Source organism: Ctenopharyngodon idella, chromosome 8 (assembly GCF_019924925.1).
Source record: "Ctenopharyngodon idella isolate HZGC_01 chromosome 8, HZGC01, whole genome shotgun sequence".
NCBI lineage: Eukaryota > Metazoa > Chordata > Actinopteri > Cypriniformes > Xenocyprididae > Ctenopharyngodon > Ctenopharyngodon idella.
In genome coordinates, this window is record NC_067227.1 from 33,638,825 (window position 1) to 33,659,926 (window position 21,102).

Below are 21,102 nucleotides of genomic sequence, written 5' to 3' on the forward strand. Positions count from 1 at the left end.
TTGAGGGCTTTGCTCATTACCGGAGCCGCGCGTCATCACGTGATTGATGTGAGCAAACAAAAACAAGAAAAACACCTCGAGTCCAGACCAGAGCTCAGCAAAACACATCAGCACAAACGGATTTTTTTCCAATGATCCGATGATTTATCCTCTCTAAAATGTACATATAAACTAAACATCAATAAATATGTATAAGCCAAAGGCCATAAAGCATGTGTGAGATCATTTAAAACAGATTCCCAGAGTCACGCCGGCTTCCAGGCCAAACAGCGGCGCATCCCAGATTGCCTTGTTCAGCTAAATTTTATCTGCACCTCAGGGTCATAAAGTTGAATATTGACAAAGCCTCACATTGACTTCATCTCCTCGGGTATCCCGCAAACATTTTTCTTCTGTATGAATATTAGTTTATTGAATAAGTGGCATCTGTTTTCCTCTGCATCACCTTTGGAGTGGGTATTTCTTTGTGACGGCAGCAGCTGATTTATAGACCTGAACGCAGCCGAGAAAATAGAGCTAAGCAAAAAATTTCCAATACATCCTCTGCTGTGTTTAATTAGGTTTAGAGATGTTACACTCCGCGTTTGGACCCGGAAACCATGTTGCTTTCTGAGGCAAAACTCTGGATTCAGAAGGTAAAAGGTTCTCAGTTCAACCTTCCAGAAACTTCATTCTGGAGCTCAGATGTTGCTGTGAGCAGCTCATCAGCGTGTTCTTCACCAGCCGCATTATTCAACCGCACGATTTAGCGTGAAGACGCGGGTTTCCTGGATCAACATGTGAGAGTTGAGTTTACAATGACTGAAAACATTCAATGTTCTAGAAAGAATCCCATCATGACGCTCAGTTTCAGTTACAACAACAGAGATCAAGCCACACGCTTCATCAAAATGATCGCTGCTCTCCAGTGTGACTTCACCTTCTTCTGTTTATTGACTCTTCAAAGTTTAAAAATTGGTGTTCAAAAGACACTTAATATTCAGTAATATTGTCTGACTGCACTGACACTATCAGATGAGAATAGAACTTGAACTGAATTGATCTGAATAATGACACTATTATTGTTTCATAATAAATTAATTTTGCACCATTGACACTGTTACTGAACTGGACTGAATTTGTTTCATAATTGAACTTTTGAACATTTACACTGCTATTGAACTGAACTGAATTTTTCATAATTGATGAATTTTGCAACATTGACACTTTTGAACTGAATTGATTTAATATGGAAGTTAATTGAATTTTTCATAATTGGTGAATTTTGCAACATTGACACTATTGAACTGAATTGATTCAATATGGAAGTTTATTGAATTTTTCATAATTGATGAATTTTGCAACATTGACACTATTGAACTGAATTGATTCAATATGGAAGTTAATTGAATTTTTCATAATTGATGAATTTTGCAACATTGACACTATTGAACTGAATTGATTCAATATGGAAGTTTATTGAATTTTTTATAATTGCTGAATTTTGCAACATTGACACTATTGAACTGAATTGATTCAATACGGAAGTTAATTGAATTTTTCATAATTTATGAATTTTGCAACATTGACACTTTTGAACTGAATTGATTCAATACGGAAGTTAATTGAATTTTTCATAATTGATTAATTTTGCAACATTGACACTATTGAACTGAACTGATTCAACATGGAAGTTAACTGAATATTTCATAATTGATGAATTTTGCAACATTGACACTATTGAACTGAATTGATTCAGTATGGAAGTTAATTGAATTTTTTATAATTTATGAATTTTGCAACATTGACACTATTGAACTGAATTGATTCAACATGGAAGTTAATTGAATTTTTCATAACTGATGAATTTTGCAACATTGACACTATTGAACTGAATTGATTCAATATGGAAGTTAATTGAATTTTTCATAATTGATGAATTTTGCAACATTGACACTATTGAACTGAATTGATTCAGTATGGAAGTTAATTGAATTTTTCAAAATTGCTGAATTTTGCAACATTGACACTACTGAACTGAATTGATTCAACATGGAAGTTAACTGAATTTTTCATAATTGATGAATTTTTGCAACATTGACACTATTGAACTGAATTAAATCAACATGGAAGTTAACTGAATTTTTCATAATTGATGAATTTTTGCAACATTGACACTATTGAACTGAATTAAATCAACATGGAAGTTAACTGAATTTTTCATAATTGATGAATTTTGCAACATTGACACTTTTGAACTGAATTGATTCAATATGGAAGTTAATTGAATTTTTCATAATTGATTAATTTTGCAACATTGACACTACTAAACTGAATTGATTCAACATGGAAGTTAACTGAATTTTTCATAATTGATGAATTTTGCAACATTGACACTATTGAACTGAATTGATTCAATATGGAAGTTAATTGAATTTTTCATAATTGATGAATTTTGCAACATTGACACTATTGAACTGAATTGATTCAACATGGAAGTTAACTGAATTTTTCATAATTGATGAACTTTGCAACATTGACACTGTTATTTTCCTGTTTATCACTGTGAAGCTGCTTTGAAACAATCTGTACTGTATAAGCACTACAGAAATAAACATGACTGGACTTCAGTCCCACACCAGTGTCGTACCTGTCGGGGTTCTGTGTGCACACGTGCATCTGCAGCAGGATTCGCTGCGTGAAGGTCTTGAAGCACTGGCCGCATTTCCACAGGTGCCAGTCACTGAACTCGGAGCTCAGCTGGCTGGTGGACGTGGGGCTGGCCAGCACGCGCTGGTTCTTGGCGCTCATCTGGTTTAAACTGGACTCGGCATGGCCGGTCTTGTCCATCAGCGAGAAGCTCCGCGAACAGGGCGACTGAGGAAAGACCATGGAGCGCGGCAGGACCAGCGAGGAGGGTTTGGGGCTCTTACTGAACGGCTGGAGGGAGTCCTGACGGGTCATGGCCTCCATTACAGTAGACGGCACGTTCACTGCGACACGAGCACAAGCAGACACAAACATCTGAGTGAAAAATGAATTAAGAACATTAATGACAGCAGAACTGCAGCTATATGATCTGAGGTGATCTAACCAAACCTTTACAAAGAGTCACATGATCATTGACACTCACTTAGATACACTAGTGTTCTAAAGTTTGAGTTCGGTAAGACTTTTAATGTTTCTGAAAGAGTCTCTTCTGCTCACCAAGGCTGCATTTATTTGATTAAAAATACAGTAAAAACAGTGAAATATTTTTGTAATTTAAAATAACTTTTATATATGTGAATATATAGTAAAGTGTAATTTATTCCTGTGATCAAAGCTGAATTTTCAGCATCATTACTCCAGTCTTCAGTGTCACATGATCCTTCAGAAATCATTCTAATATGATGATTTGCTGCTCAAGAAACATTTATGATTATTATCAGTGTTGAAAACAGTTTCGTATTTGTGTGGAAACTGTAATACATTTTATTTTTCAGGATTCTTTGAAGAATAGAAAGCTCAAAAGAACAGCATTTATTTGAAATAGAGTCTTTTGTGTCTTTACTGTCACTTTTGATTGGTTTAATTCTTCTTTGCATTGCGTGTTTGCAAGTATTAATTTCTTTAAAATATTTTGAACGGTAGATTTCATTGATCACATAGAAATAGAGCACAAAAACATTTTACAACATTATTTTTCTTTGTTTTAATTTGTAAATAAATAATCGTATATCTTTAATCATGAATGCAGTAAATTTATTAAGTTAATTAATTAAAAATAAAATTAATTAAATAAATTTTATACATTTTATCAATAAAGAAATTTAATTTATTTTTCATTAATTTATTTTTCATTTAATTTTATTTATTTTTATTAAATTAAATATATATTTTTTAATATTTATTTTTAAAATATTAAAAAAAAAAACATTTTTATTTTTTAAATAAATATTTAAAAAATAATTATTTAAATAAATAATAAGGAACTGGCATCTTCAGAGGGTTTCAAAGCTGCTTTACATTCAGACAGCGGAACAGAAACGCTTCCATCATCAAACCTCATTCCACATTCTTCATCACGCAACACACTGTGCACATAAACACTGAATTAGCCGACTGTAAGACGAGACATGTGAGAGCGCTCTGATTTAATAAAGCCAGCGCATTCAATGCAGTATAAAGTATGAATCTCCAGACCTCGTCTGATCACTGCTGAGCGTCAGCTGTAGACGTGAGATTAGACCCAACGTGAAGAGACGCTCTGAAAACACACACAAATCAGCTCAGGCTATTTCAGGACTCGCACTGATTACATGTTAGTCATGGTTTTCAGGACAAACCAAAGTGATATATGTATGTTTTCTGAGTCTTCATATATTCAGATTCAGATATGAATCCTTCAGGGTGATACACTGCAAAAACATGATGTTCTTCCTCAGTGTTTCTGTCTTGTTTTCCATCACAAATATCTAAACATTCTTAAATCAAGATACATTTACCGAAGAGAAATGAAGATATTAAGACTGAAAAATGAATTAGAATGAAGTGAGTTTGTGCTTAAAACAAGAACAAATATCTGCTAATGGAGTCAGAAAAATAATCTTAATTCAAAGTGAAAACAAGTTTATTTTTCTGACTCCATTGGCAGATATTTGTTCTTGTTTTAAGCACAAACACTTCATTTTCATTAAACAAGACTTAATATCTTCAGTCGTTTTGCTTCTCCAGTAAATGTATCTTGATTTAAGAATGTTTAGATATTTGTACTGGGAAATTTTTTTTTTTTTCTGCAGTACAAACCACAGAATTTCAAAAACAGCTTTTTAGTCTCTCTGAAAAGCACATAATGAGATCGATGAAGATCTCTCATGTACAGTATCACATCCATCACACACACGACACGCTCTAGAGAAGCGTTTGGAAGGAAAGAGCGCTGTCTAAACAGAACAGTAACCAGACTGAACTCATAAAGTCTGTCTGGTGTAAACACTCAACTGTCACGTCCAGGATTTCTCAGACTCCACAGGAACAGCCTTCGCTGTGAGGAGCAAGCGCTGGTTTATACTGAGAACATGAATGATTGCTGCAGAAGTACATTCAGAACGAACACTGTCGAGCTCAAACCCGTCTGCAATGTGGGTGAAACATTCACCAGGCCATATTCTGGATGAACTAAGCGACTAAACACTACAAACAGCTAAACGCCTGAATTGCATGTGAAAGATGGAAAAACAATGGCGGAGAACACTCTCAGAAACAAGCATCAGTGACTCTGTAGTGGGAATAACGTGTGAATAAAGTGTGTTAAAGTTTGTGAGACTCTCACAGTTTTCGTCTTGTGCGACGCACTGCAGCGGGATCCCGAAGAAAGACGTGTAGCTGTCGTTGTACCAAACCAGCAGCTCGGTTCCTCGAGGGATGTCTGCGCACGCCCGATAGAAAATACACGACCTGAAACACAGCAACATTACAACAATTCACACTCAATAAAATATCCTCAATCTATTATAAAATCTATCAAATCATTCAATCATTCTTGATGAAACTTAAAATACAATAAAAACTGTTTAAATGGAATTTAATACACAAAATTCATGTGAGCAGCTAACCAGACTAAAGGCCCGTTCACACCAAGAACAATAACTATAACGATAACTATGTTAGCGTTCACACCAGCGGACGATATCATTCTGTTTATTATACGTGCTGCAGTTTTATCGTCTGTCGCTTTAAATGCTGGAGCTCTTTAAAGCAGGATGGATTCTGATTGTCGGTCAATATTTTTATCGTTCATCAGCTGAAAAAAAAATTATTCTGAAAGTCATTCCAATGATACTGTGGAAGCTTTTTTTCCACCACTAAATAAAAAAATAAAAATTGCGATTTTTTTATCTCACAATTTTGACTTTTTTTCTCACAATTGCAAGATTTAAATTGGCAATTGCAATATAAAGTCAGAATTGCAAGACATAAAGTCTGAGTTTTTATCTTGCAATTCTGACTTTATATCTCGCAATTCTGACTTTATAACTCACAATTCTGACTTTATATCTCGCAATTCTGACTTTATTTCACGCAATTCTGACTTTATTTAACGCAATTCTGACTTTATATCACGCAATTCCGACTTTATATCTCGCATTTCTGACTTTATTTAACGCAATTCTGACTTTATATCACACAATTCTGACTTTATATCTCGCAATTCTGACTTTATTTCACGCAATTCTGACTTTATTTAACGCAATTCTGACTTTATATCTCGCAATTCTGACTTTATTTCACGCAATTCTGACTTTATTTAACGCAATTCTGACTTTATATCACGCAATTCCGACTTTATATCACGCAATTCCGACTTTATATCTCGCAATTCCGACTTTATATCACGCAATTCCGACTTTATTTAACGCAATTCTGACTTTATATCACACAATTCTGACTTTATATCTCGCAATTCCGACTTTATATCACGCAATTCCGACTTTATATCTCGCAATTCTGACTTTATAACTCGCAATTCCGACTTTATATCACGCAATTCCGACTTTATATCTCGCAATTCTGACTTTATTTAACGCAATTCTGACTTTATTTCACGCAATTCTGACTTTATATCTCGCAATTCTGACTTTATAACTCGCAATTCTGACTTTATATCTCGCAATTCTGACTTTATAACTCGCAATTCTGACTTTATATCTCGCAATTCTGACTTTATAACTCGCAATTCTGACTTTATATCTCGCAATTCTGACTTTATAACTCGCAATTCCGACTTTATATCACGCAATTCCGACTTTATATCTCGCAATTCTGACTTTATTTAACGCAATTCTGACTTTATTTCACGCAATTCTGACTTTATAACTCGCAATTCTGACATTATATCTCGCAATTCTGACTTTATAACTCGCAATTCTGACTTTATATCTCGCAATTCTGACTTTATAACTCGCAATTCCGACTTTATATCACGCAATTCCGACTTTATATCTCGCAATTCTGACTTTATATCTCGCAATTCTGACTTTATATCTCGCAATTCTGACTTTATAACTCGCAATTCTGACTTTAAAACTCGCAATTCTGACTTTATTTCACGCAATTCTGACTTAATATCTCGCAATTCTGACTTTATATCTCGCAATTCTGACTTTATTTCACACAATTCTGACTTTATAACTCGCAATTCTGACTTTATAACTCGCAATTCTGACTTTATTTCTCGCAGTTCTGACTTTATATCACGCAATTCTGACTTTATATCTCGCAATTCTGACTTTATATCTCGCAATTCTGACTTTAAATCTCGCAATTCTGACTTTATATCTCGCAATTCCGACTTTATATCTCACAAGTCTGACTTTCTATGACACAATTCTGACTTTATATCTCGCAATTCTGAATTTATATCTCACAATTCTGACTTTATATCACGCAATTCTGACTTTATATCACACAATTCTGACTTTATATCTCGCAATTCTGACTTTATTTCACACAATTCTGACTTTATAACTCGCAATTCTGACTTTATAACTCGCAATTCTGACTTTATTTCTCGCAGTTCTGACTTTATATCACGCAATTCTGACTTTATATCTCGCAATTCTGACTTTATATCTCGCAATTCTGACTTTAAATCTCGCAATTCTGACTTTATAACTCGCAATTCTGACTTTATATCTCGCAATTCTGACTTTATAACTCGCAATTCTGACTTTATATCTCGCAATTCTGACTTTATATCTCGCAATTCTGACTTTAAATTTCGCAATTCTGACTTTATATCTCGCAATTCTGACTTTATATCTCGCAATTCTGACTTTATATCTCGCAATTCTGACTTTATAACTCGCAATTCTGACTTTATAACTCGCAATTCTGACTTTATTTCTCGCAGTTCTGACTTTATATCACGCAATTCCGACTTTATATCTCGCAATTCCGACTTTATATCTCGCAATTCTGAATTTATAACACAATTCTGACTTTATATCACGCAATTCTGACTTTATATCACACAATTCTGACTTTATATCTCGCAATTCTGACTTTATATCACACAATTCTGACTTTATATAACACAATTCTGACTTTATATCTCGCAATTCCGACTTTATATCACGCAATTCCGACTTTATATCACGCAATTCCGACTTTATATCTCGCAATTCTGACTTTATTTAACGCAATTCTGACTTTATTTCACACAATTCTGACTTTATAACTCGCAATTCTGACTTTATAACTCGCAATTCTGACTTTATTTCTCGCAATTCTGACTTTATTTCTCACAATTCTGACTTTATATCTCGCAATTCGGACTTTATATCTCGCAATTCTGACTTTATTTCACGCAATTCTGACTTTATATCTCGCAATTCTGACTTTATATCTCGCAATTCTGAATTTATAACACAATTCTGACTTTATATCACGCAATTCTGACTTTATATCTCGCAATTCTGACTTTATTTCACGCAATTCTGACTTTATATCTCGCAATTCTGACTTTATAACACGCAAGTCTGACTTTATATCTCGCAATTCTGACTTTATAACTTGCAATTCTGACCTTATAACTCGCAATTCTGACTTTATTTCTCGCAGTTCTGACTTTATATCATGCAATTTTGACTTTATTTCTCGCAGTTCTGACTTTATATCACGCAATTTTGACTTTATATCTCGCAATTCTGACTTTATTTCACACAATTCTGACTTTATATCTCGCATTCTTCTGTTGTTATCATTATAGTTGTGGAGTTTGCTACTGTTTTACCTTTAGAATGATTTTTAAAACTATATCTATATCTTAAACATTTAAAGTTGTCATTCTTGGAGTGAACGGGCCTTTACCCAACTAACCTCAATCCGCTGCTTTAACCGACCGGAGGAGAAATATTTGACTCTTTGGTCTCACTGGAAGTGCTGAGATCGGCGCATTTTATTAATTCTTTCCACCACGACATCAAAATAAAACAAAGGCTGAGTCCATAAATCACCAACGTCTCATGAGCCACGAGAGAGAAAACACGGCGTAGCATGAGAAACGCGCGGCTCGTAACGCTTCGTCTCTCAGTTTGGCTTCACTCAACGTAAACACTGCAGCGCACAAATAAATGTAGTGGGACTAAATGACTCAGTGGGCCGCTGAAAGAGGGCTGTTTTGGGAGCGATGGGTGGTCTCACACACGCTCTGAGCGAGTGTAAACCAACACCGGCTCTTACAAGCCTGCCGTCACCTCCAGAGCGTGCATGAATCTCTGCAGATCAAAGCCCGTCTTGGATAAGGTTTCCCGCGCTGACATGTATTTAGTATTGTGGTTGGATGAGTCATAAAGCCGCCGGCGGGACGTCCCCTGCGCGGGAGATGCCAGTGGACGTTACTGTCAGAGCAAAACAAAACAGCCGACTCGGACTCCATCCATCAGCGGTGGCTTTGAAGAGAATTCCATGAAGATATTGCAAATCATAACAGGCGGATCTGGATCTGCAGACACGACGAACGGCCCACGGTCTCCAGCTGATCACGTACACGCATCTCAAACGAAGAAGATGGGCTCAAAGTTAATGACCTCAGCGGATCATCAGATGCAGACTAAGGGCCGGTTCACACACAACACGATTTTGCTGTTAAAAGCAAGACGCAGCTCAATAAGGTCTGGAGACGTGTTTTTTAAAAAGTAACTTAGAACGCTAGTCTATAGAAGCTTGATTCCGCCACGGAATTAAAAAAAAAAGGATAATTGCGACTTTTTTCTCACAATTGCAAAATATTAAATGAAAATTGCCTGATATAAAGTCAGAATTGCGAGATATGAAGTCAGAATTGCGAGTTATAAAGTCAGAATTGCGAGTTATAAAGTCAGAATCGTGTTATATATAAAGTCAAAATTGCGAGATATAAAGTCAGACTTGTGAGATATAATGTCAGAATTGCGAGATATAAAGTCAGAATTGCGAGTTATGAAGTCAGAATCGTGTTATATAAAGTCAGAATTGCGAGATATAAAGTCAGAATTGCGTGACAAAGTCAGAATTGCAAGATATAAAGTGAGAATTGTGAGTTATAAAGTCAGAATCGTGTTATATAAAGTCAGAATTGCGAGATATAAAGTCAGGATTGCGAGATATAAAGTCAGAATTGCGAGTTATAAAGTCAGAATCGTGTTATATAAAGTCAGAATTGCGTGACAAAGTCAGAATTGCGAGATATAAAGTCAGGATTGCATGATATAAAGTCAGAATTGCGAGATATAAAGTCAGAATTGCGAGTTATAAAGTCAGAATCGTGTTATATAAAGTCAGAATTGCAAGTTATAAAGTCAGAATTGCGAGTTATAAAGTCAGAATCGTGTTATATAAAGTCAGAATTGCAAGTTATAAAGTCAGAATAGCGAGTTATAAAGTCAGAATTGTGAGATATAAAGTCAGAATTGCGTGATATAAAGTCAGACTTGTGAGATATAAAGTCAGAATTGCGAGTTATAAAGTCAGAATCGTGTTATATAAAGTCAGAATTGCAAGTTATAAAGTCAGAATAGCGAGTTATAAAGTCAGAATTGCGAGATATAAAGTCAGAATTGCGTGACAAAGTCAGAATTGCAAGATATAAAGTGAGAATTGCGAGTTATAAAGTCAGAATCGTGTTATATAAAGTCAGAATTGCAAGTTATAAAGTCAGAATAGCGAGTTATAAAGTCAGAATTGTGAGATATAAAGTCAGGATTGCATGATATAAAGTCAGAATTGCGAGATATAAAGTCAGAATTGCGAGTTATAAAGTCAGAATCGTGTTATATAAAGTCAGAATTGCAAGTTATAAAGTCAGAATTGCGAGTTATAAAGTCAGAATCGTGTTATATAAAGTCAGAATTGCAAGTTATAAAGTCAGAATAGCGAGTTATAAAGTCAGAATTGCGAGATATAAAGTCAGAATTGCGTGACAAAGTCAGAATTGCAAGATATAAAGTGAGAATTGCGAGTTATAAAGTCAGAATCGTGTTATATAAAGTCAGAATTGCAAGTTATAAAGTCAGAATAGCGAGTTATAAAGTCAGAATTGTGAGATATAAAGTCAGGATTGCATGATATAAAGTCAGAATTGCGAGATATAAAGTCAGAATTGCGAGTTATAAAGTCAGAATCGTGTTATATAAAGTCAGAATTGCAAGTTATAAAGTCAGAATTGCGAGTTATAAAGTCAGAATCGTGTTATATAAAGTCAGAATTGCAAGTTATAAAGTCAGAATAGCGAGTTATAAAGTCAGAATTGCGAGATATAAAGTCAGAATTGCGTGACAAAGTCAGAATTGCAAGATATAAAGTGAGAATTGTGAGTTATAAAGTCAGAATCGTGTTATATAAAGTCAGAATTGCGAGATATAAAGTCAGGATTGCGAGATATAAAGTCAGAATTGCGAGTTATAAAGTCAGAATTGTGTTATATAAAGTCAGAATTGCGTGACAAAGTCAGAATTGCGAGATATAAAGTCAGGATTGCATGATATAAAGTCAGAATTGCGAGATATAAAGTCAGAATTGCGAGTTATAAAGTCAGAATCGTGTTATATAAAGTCAGAATTGCAAGTTATAAAGTCAGAATTGCGAGTTATAAAGTCAGAATCGTGTTATATAAAGTCAGAATTGCAAGTTATAAAGTCAGAATAGCGAGTTATAAAAAGTCAGAATTGTGAGATATAAAGTCAGGATTGCGTGATATAAAGTCAGACTTGTGAGATATAAAGTCAGAATTGCGAGATATAAAGTCAGAATTGCGAGTTATAAAAAGTCAGACTTGTGAGATATAAAGTCAGAATTGTGAGATATAAAGTCAGAATTGCGAGTTATAAAGTCAGAATCGTGTTATATAAAGTCAGAATTGAGTGATATAAAGTCAGAATTGCGAGATATAAAGTCAGAATTGTGAGATATAAAGTCAGAATTGTGAGATATAAAGTCAGAATTGCGAGATATAAAGTCAGGATTGCGTGATATAAAGTCAGAATTGCGAGATATAAAGTCAGAATTGCGAGTTATAAAGTCAGGATTGCGTGATATAAAGTCAGACTTGTGAGATATAAAGTCAGAATTGCGAGATATAAAGTCAGAATTGCGAGTTATAAAGTCAGAATCGTGTTATGAAGTCAGAATCGTGTTATGTAAAGACAGAATTGAGTGATATAAAGTCAGAATTGCGAGATATAAAGTCAGAATTGTGAGATATAAAGTCAGAATTGCGAGATATAAAGTCAGGATTGCGTGATATAAAGTCAGAATTGCGAGATATAAAGTCAGAATTGCGAGTTATAAAGTCAGGATTGCGTGATATAAAGTCAGACTTGTGAGATATAAAGTCAGAATTGCGAGATATAAAGTCAGAATTGCGAGTTATAAAGTCAGAATCGTGTTATGAAGTCAGAATCGCGAGTTATAAAGTCAGAATCGTGTTATATAAAGTCAGAATTGAGTGATATAAAGTCAGAATTGCGAGATATAAAGTCAGAATTGTGAGATATAAAGTCAGAATTGTGAGATATAAAGTCAGAATTGTGAGATATAAAGTCAGAATTGCGTGATATAAAGTCAGACTTGTGAGATATAAAGTCAGAATTGCGAGATATAAAGTCAGAATTGCGAGTTATAAAGTCAGAATCGTGTTATGAAGTCAGAATTGCGAGTTATAAAGTCAGAATCGTGTTATATAAAGTCAGAATTGAGTGATATAAAGTCAGAATTGCGTGATATAAAGTCAGAATTGTGAGATATAAAGTCAGAATTGTGAGATATAAAGTCAGAATTGCGAGATATAAAGTCAGAATTGCGAGTTATAAAGTCAGAATTGTGAGATATAAAGTCAGAATTGCGAGTTATAAAGTCAGAATTGCGAGTTTTAAAGTCAGAATTGTGAGATATAAAGTCAGAATTGCGAGTTATAAAGTCAGAATTGTGAGATATAAAGTCAGAATTGCGAGAAATAAAGTCAGAATTGTGAGATATAAAGTCAGAATTGTGAGTTATAAAGTCAGAATTGTGAGATATAAAGTCAGAATTGTGAGATATAAAGTCAGAATTGCGAGTTATAAAGTCAGAATTGCGAGATATAAAGTCAGAATTGTGAGAAATAAAGTCAGAATTGGGAGATATAAAGTCAGAATTGCGAGATATAAAATCAGAATTGTGAGATATAAAGTCAGAATTGAGTGATATAAAGTCAGAATCGTGTTATATAAAGTCAGAATTGAGTGATATAAAGTCAGAATTGCAAGATATAAAGTCAGAATTGTGATATAAAGTCAGAATTGTGAGATATAAAGTCAGACTTGTGAGATATAAAATCAGAATCGTGTTATATAAAGTCAGAATTGAGTGATATAAAGTCAGAATTGCGAGATATAAAGTCAGAATTGCGAGATATAAAGTCAGAATTGCGAAATATAAATTTCTCAGATCGACCTGACGTCTGGGGACACGTTTATCCCCACAGCTGGTTAAGCAGATGTTGTGTGGGTTGGTTTAGTTAACCGGTACTACTAACCTGTACTGCACCACCATCATGTTCTGTTCCCCGCAGTGTCTGGCGCAGCGGATGTACCTCATCCAGCTCGACTTACTGGGCTCGTTGCCGTCGATAAAGTGCTGTAATGTTCCCTCCTGATCATAAATCTGAAACAGAAACATTGACAAACACAGTGAGGAGCTTCTGCAGATCAACTCTCACTGCTTTGAATAAAAATGATTCAATTCACAGAATAAGTAAATGTCATTATTGACAGAAGTCTCTCAGGGCCTGTTGTTTTTACTGTCTGATGGCATTTTATTAACATACATATACTGCTATAACTCTATAACAGAAAAATCATTAGATGATAATAATATGTATAATAATATTATAATCTAAATCAAACTTTTTTCCTAAACTGGGGCTTGTGAGGAAACTGCAGGCGGTTTCCTGCAGTGCACACACACAAACACACACACACACACACACACACACACACACACACACACTCACACACACACACATAAATGCATAAATAACTTCAAATCTCAACGGGACTTTATTTTAAGAACATGTTTTAGCTGAAAGTGGTTCAGACGATACTGAGGGCAGCAGCGGGTCACAAAAAAACTGATCCAAATAAAACAGAAAAGGTTATCATAAAAATGAATCAGATCAGTACTAATATTGCTGTTATAAGAGGAAACACTGAACACACACAAACACACATTCAGTTTTCAAGCATCTGACCATCTCTTCTCCTCAGTGTCCAGATTCTGTCAGTGTTTGTCTGATGGATCTCTGATCAACACAGCTGCAGTATAAAACTCTCTGTGACTGACAGGCGTCGTTGAGTCTCGTGTTTGTTACGACTGTAAGTGAGAAAGACCCTAAACAGGCCGTAAAGCTGATTAATGTGATCTGATCCCACATCAGCAGAGTTTACTGACTGAAAAACGTCTGGATTTCTTATAAACCACGACAGATTTTCTTTATATTATTTCCTACACTGAAAAAAAGGTGTGGGATTTACTTTAAAACAATTCACATTTAGAAACTGCTAGTAAATTTCACAAATAATGACAAGTAAAATATTGAATGAAACGTGAAATTTTGAAATAGTATGCCAATGGAGTCAAAAACAAGTCCGAAACACTGAGGAAAAACATGTTTTTGCAGTGTGAACAGACTGGGATCGGTCCTGATCGGTCCGTTTCTACTGAAGCGAAATGTTTCTTGGTTTAAAGACCCAGATGGACGTGATGAGACGAGTCTCAGGTCTGGGAGGCGATCGATCGCTCCTGACGGACTCCTGTCACTGCGTTACTTACTGCTCAATCTCTCTGGCCGACATTTACGCCGTGCTGATTGGTGCCCGTCACTGACGAAGGCTGTAAATAGTCCTTGAACGAGCTGAACGCGATGACCGGGCCGCGCAGAGAGACAACGTGAGCTGACAGCCGCTTTGACCTCTCGACCTTATTACAGCGAGTAAATCAGGGCCCAACAGCCATTACGCTGCCGGCGGCGCTGAAAGCTTCCAGTGCGTGAGGAGAGACGAGCACTCTGGGTAATGGAGCCGAGCGCTTTATCACGGGAAACACTTAGAGGTCCTGAGGCGAGAGGCTGGTCTCGGCCCACGAGCGTCTCTGGAGGTGATAGCGGCGCTCCTTATCGCTTCAGCCGTATTAAAACACCTCTCCAACTGATTGTGTGTTTACTGAAGAAACATTCACTACACACTGCAACAGACAATGAATGACGTGAAACACAAACCTCCTGTCTGTGTCTTTCTCCATACGGTATTGTCTTTTGCACGAATGATCAAGAGTAATTCAGTCAGTCTGTTTGTATTCAGAGATCACTGATGAAGCTTCACTGAGGAAAACATGAGAATGATCTCCTGAGCTGAATGACAAATCAACTATTGCACCTACAAAACAAGCAGCTTCTCATCTGCTTTACTGCATTTACACAAGACAGGATGAATTATTGCACTGCAAATGTTTTAAGATGTTTAATGTAAGTATGTTGTTTTATTTTGAACTTGTTTTGTGGCCAAGACACTCCTGAAAAAGAGACCTTTTCATTTCAGAAAAGCTTTCCTGGTTAAATAAAGGTTAATAAAATCAATTAATTAATGAATACAATAAAATAAATAAAAAATAAAATAAATAAATAAACAACCAAACAAACAAATACATACAAATAAAATAAAAATAAATAAAATAAGATAAAACAAAATAAAAATAAATAAATAAGTATGAATATAAATAAATAAATAAGAAAAAGTGACACGTGACAAAATTTTTAATTTTTTATTTTTATTTTTTCTTATAATTCAGACTTTATAACACGTAATTGCAAGACAAATGTCAAAAATGTGATATAAACTTGCGATTTTTACTTTTTCTTGCAATTCGGACTTTATAACTCATAATTGCAAGAAAAAAGTCAAAATTTTGAGATATGAACTTGCGATTTTCACTTTTTCTCTCAATTCAGACTTTTTAACTTGTAATTACAAGAAAAAAGTAAGAATTGTGAGATATAAACTTGCGATTTTTACATTTTCTCACAATTCAGACTTTATAAAAAAGTAAGAATTGTGAGATGTAAACTTAAGATTTTTACTTTTTTCTTGCAATTCAGATTTTATTATTTGTAACTGCAAGAAAAAAGTCAGAATTGTGAGATATATAAAATAAATATAAATAACTAAATAAAATAATAAGAATAAATAAATAAATAAATAAGACAAAGTGACATGGTGACAAAATTGTATTATAATTATTATGTATCAATATTTTCACGAACCTCATAGATCTAATTATAAGCAAAATGACTAACATGACAGACTGAATAATAAAACAGAATATTTTAAATGTATAAACAGCAGAACAAACACTGAGACGAATACTGTATTAGTACTGAACAGATTTAGAAGTGACTTTTATAAACTGGACACGCAAAGTTTGACGTCAACAAAAGATGCGTTCAGTGTTTTTCTCTCCTGACTAAACGTCATTATAAGGCTTCAGTTCATTTGATTATTACACATTTAACATTGTGTTTTTCCCTGCTGTCCATGACCATCAGAACAAACCTGCAAAACGGATCTCCGTGTCATTTCTAATATCATACCCATGTTCACATCACAATAATATCATAACAGGCTGAGCTGGACGTCAATATGTGTAATATAAATGTTTAAAGTCAGACGTGGTTTAGAAATGTACAGACTAAACAAGTCCTAAAATAACTAGAAGCAACCATAAAAAACTCAAATGAAAACACAGCGGAGACGCTCGTTCCAGAGCAGAAGAACGAGAGTAAAACCAACAGAAGAATTCGAGTACCAGCATGTTTTACGTTCAGATGAAGCTCGTGTTGACACTGAGAGTCTGATATGGTTAAAGATGCTTTCTTTCACAACAGAGACACAAATGAAGCATAAAATAACTTCAGTGACAAATTACAGTGCTTTCTGTGTCAGCGAACCGACGTTAAACAAGAACAGAAAATAAAATACTTATCCTGGACTGCGGCCCTTCACCATGACATCATCGCGTCCAGCCAATGACGGCAGACGATGACAGAAAATATTATTCCCATCAGCGGCCGACTGTATCAGCCTCATCTGCAGCGATTCTACATATTTATACTGTACGTTTAATAAAATGCATTCAGTCATGAACAGACTATTTTCTATGGAAGCTTCTTTCTGACATGGAGGAATAAAATTAAAAAGGTAAATGAAAAAAGGCTTTAAAAAGGCTTTTTATCTCACAATTCTGACTTTTTCCTCTTAATTCGGATTTTATAACTCGTAATTGCAAGAAAAAAGTGAGAACTGTGAGATATAAATTTTCAATTTTTACTTTTTCGCACAAATTGGATTTTATAACTTGTAATTACAAGAAAAAAGTAAGAATTGTGAGATTAAAACTTGCAATTTTTACTTTTTTTCTCACAATTCGGATTTTATAACTTGTACTTACAAGAAAAAAGTAAGAATTGTGAGATATAAATTTGCGATTTTTACTTGTTACTTTTCTTGCAATTCAGACTTTATAACTCATAATTGAAAGAAAAAGTCAAAATTTCTAGATATGAACTTGTGATTTTCATTTTTTCTCACAATTTGGATTTTATAACTTGTAATTGCAAGAAAAAAGTCAGAATTGTGAGATATAAACTTGCAATTTTACTGTTTCTCACAATTTAGACTTTATAACTTGTAATTACAAGAAAAAAAGTAAGAATTGTGATATAAACTTGCGATTTTTACTTCTTTCTTGCAATTCGGATTTTATTATTTGTAATTGCAAGAAAAAAGTAAGAATTGCAAGATATAAACTTGCAATTTTTATTTTTTCTCACAATTCAGACTTTATAACTTGTAATTACAAGAAAAAAGTAAGAATTGTGAGAAATAAACTTGTGATTTTTACTTCTTTCTTGCATTTCCGATTTTATTATTTGTAATTACAAGAAAAAAGTAAGAATTGCAAGATATAAACTTGCAATTTTTATTTTTTCTCACAATTCAGACTTTATAACTTGTAATTACAAGAAAAAAGTAAGAATTGTGAGAAATAAACTTGTGATTTTTACTTTTTCTCACACTTCGGACTTTATAACTTTTAATTACAAGAAAAAAGTACAAATTGTGAGATTTAAACTTGCGATTTTTACCTTTTTCTTGCAATTTGGATTTTACTATTTGTAATTACAAGAAAAAAAGTCAGAATTCTGTGATTAAAAACTTGTGATTTTGACTTTTTCTCACAATTCAGGCTTTATAACGAATTTATATCTCACAAATCTGAGAAAAAAGTCAGAATTGTGACATAAAAAAGTCACAATTACCTTTTAATTTTTTAATCCCGTGTCAGAAACTAGCTTCCATAATTTTCTACCCCAACACAGAACCAGTCGAAACTGTTTTCACAATCTGGCCTTTCTGAGTATCAAGATCTTGGTACTTTCCTTTAAGACATCCAGCGGTGAAAGAAGCGAACACACGCTGACACACTCTACATGAGCTACAGCATAATTTACCGCAGTAAAACAGCACAGGTCGAGTGTTTAGTTTATAAACGTCACATTATTTAAGCCGTGCAGGTTCTCGTGACCGTCGCGCACACGACACCATGACAGCACCTCTAACAAGAGACTCTATTTATTGGGCGAGACTCAAGCGTGTCAGCGCAGAGATATTTGAATTGGACACGCCGACCGTGAAACACGACCAAACAGAACTATTCGCCTGATTTATAGCTGGTAAATATGGCTGATAATGGGCAATATCGACGAGAGACGTGTGTACAATATTCTTAAGAAAAGCATTCCAGACTCAGGGTGGGAAAAGCCAGAATAATTCTCCAGCGCTATGACAGAGAAGCCAAAGAACTGACAGACTCAAATCCACAGACACCAGCGCAAGAATAAACAAGCAGCAGTAAATGTCCTGTAGGCCTCGCTCTTTACCTGTATTTACATCACTACATCAACACCATTTGATTTATATATATATATATATATATATATATATACATACATATATATGATCAGACCTGTGCAGCATACGGCTCATTCACGTGTGTTTCTCTAATCAACTTATCCACATTATTTTGCAGCAATTTTCTTCATGGCAAAAAAATGTTGTTCCTCAGTATTTCCGTCTTGTTTTCCAGCACAATATATCTGAATATATTTGAATTCTGTCAGTTAAATAAATACTAGATGAACTATCAGTATTATTTGCTCCTAATTGACTGAACAAATGGCTCCGATCAGGTGTTTAAGCAGCAAGACTTGCATTCATCAGCGATATGACAGCAGGAGCCGTAATAATGCAGTCAATAAAAGGTCAGGAAGCGGCGAGAGCCAGACAGTCTTAATCAAAGTGCAGCGTGCGATCTGTTTGGCTAATATTAAACTAATAGATGATCTAACAGGGGAAATATTAATCTGCCGAGCTACCAATAACACTCTCCCAAAGACTGCCAAATCCAGCGTGATTCATTTGCCATTAGCAGTGATTTCTGACACGCTCCAGAGGATCATTCTGCTCTTTCAGTTCAGCGAGCGAGTTCACAGCAGATCTGGGCTCAGATGTTTGTGTTTTACACTTCAGCAGCTTCAGACCGTCTTGTGTTCCTTTACGTCCGCTTTTATTTACTGACGTCACACTGAACCAGGAACAGCGTTGGGTTCAGACTCCGAACAACAGATTTTCAAGTCATCATCTTTCAGCAAAATTCATGCTTTAGCTGTTCTAATATGATGTTCTTCCTCAGTGTTTCTGTCTTGTTTTCCAGCACAAATATCTAAACATTCTTAAATCAAGATACATTTACTGGAGAAGCATTTTATCAAGATATTTATATGAAAAAATGTGTCAAAATGAAGTGAGTTTGTGCTTAAAAACAAGAACAAATATCTGCCAATGGAGTCAGAAAAATAAACTTCACTCTAAAAAATGCTGGAATAAAAACAACCCAAGTTGGGTTGAAAATGGACAAACCCAGTGATTGGGTTGTTTTAAACCAGTGGTTGGGTTAAATGTTTGACCTGCTGGGTAGTTTTATTTAACTCAACTATTGTTTAAAAATGAACCTAAAATATGTTGTAAATGCACCTGTCAATTTTGAGATTTTGCACTTTTTAGTGTTTTTTTGTACTGGTGGAAAGAAAACATCCAAAACACACTTTTAAGTGCATCTTTTATTGCATTTTATCTATTTGCGTCTGTTGATTTCAGTTACAGTACATCTTTAAAGGACGTTTTCTCAAAATGAGTTTTTAGTCAGAAATCTCCACTTCAGCATCTTTACAGTTTTATTCCTGAAGGTTTTTACTGAGGGGTTTGTTGATACATAATTTGCCTGATTTTAACATTTTATTACTAAAAAAATGGTGATTTTTTTTTTTTTTTTTTTCTGGCTGTTGACAGTATTTTCTGATTTATGGAGTGATAAAAAGAGATTTCCAAAATCCTCTCAGTAAAAACCTTTTACTCTAATATGTCAAAAAAATTAAACAAGAATTCTGAACATGACTTCATCCAGTATTCAGATTTTTGTTTTAGAAATGTATGCAAATCAGCACATATTTAATTAGATAATGCCTCATTTGCATATTTAAACATAACATTTCAGTAATGCAAAAAATGTTTGTGATTCTTAATGTAATCAATCGACTGGAGAAGTGTGGTGATGTCTATTAGATCATTTTTTTACCATATTCACATGGGGTGGCTCGCCATAATGTTTAATAAATGATCATTTATTAATAAGTTTACTGAGTAATAATTAAACAATAAACATTTATTAAACTGCTTGTTAATAAATGTTCACCTTTTGATTATTATTGTCGCCTCTAGTAATTATGTGTCTGATTTTTAATTTACAAACTATTTTGGGTTCATTTTAATCCAGACATATAGTCATTTTTAAACAATAGTTGAGTTAAATAAAACTGACCAGCAAACATTTAACCCAACCGCTGAGTTTGTCCATTTTCAACCCATCGTGGGTTGTTTTTAACCCAGCATTTTTAGAGTGTAGTTTTCACTTTGAATTAAGTTTATTTTTCTGACTCCATTGGCAGATCTTTGT

At 34.4% G+C, this 21,102-nt stretch overlaps 1 protein-coding gene across 3 annotated transcripts in view; it reads right to left on the reverse strand.

Annotated features, from left to right (window-relative positions):
• The window catches only part of prdm6 (PR domain containing 6), a 30,090-nt gene that overhangs the window by 4,897 nt on the left and 4,091 nt on the right, over positions 1-21,102 (reverse strand). For all 3 annotated transcript variants that reach the window (XM_051902790.1, XM_051902789.1, XM_051902791.1), the window contains 3 exons: positions 13,514-13,641; positions 5,294-5,418; positions 2,630-2,972 (listed from right to left, as the gene is read on the reverse strand). In XM_051902790.1, coding sequence (XP_051758750.1) covers positions 2,630-2,972; positions 5,294-5,418; positions 13,514-13,641 — 596 coding nt within the window. The remainder of the gene's footprint in view (positions 1-2,629; positions 2,973-5,293; positions 5,419-13,513; positions 13,642-21,102) is intronic.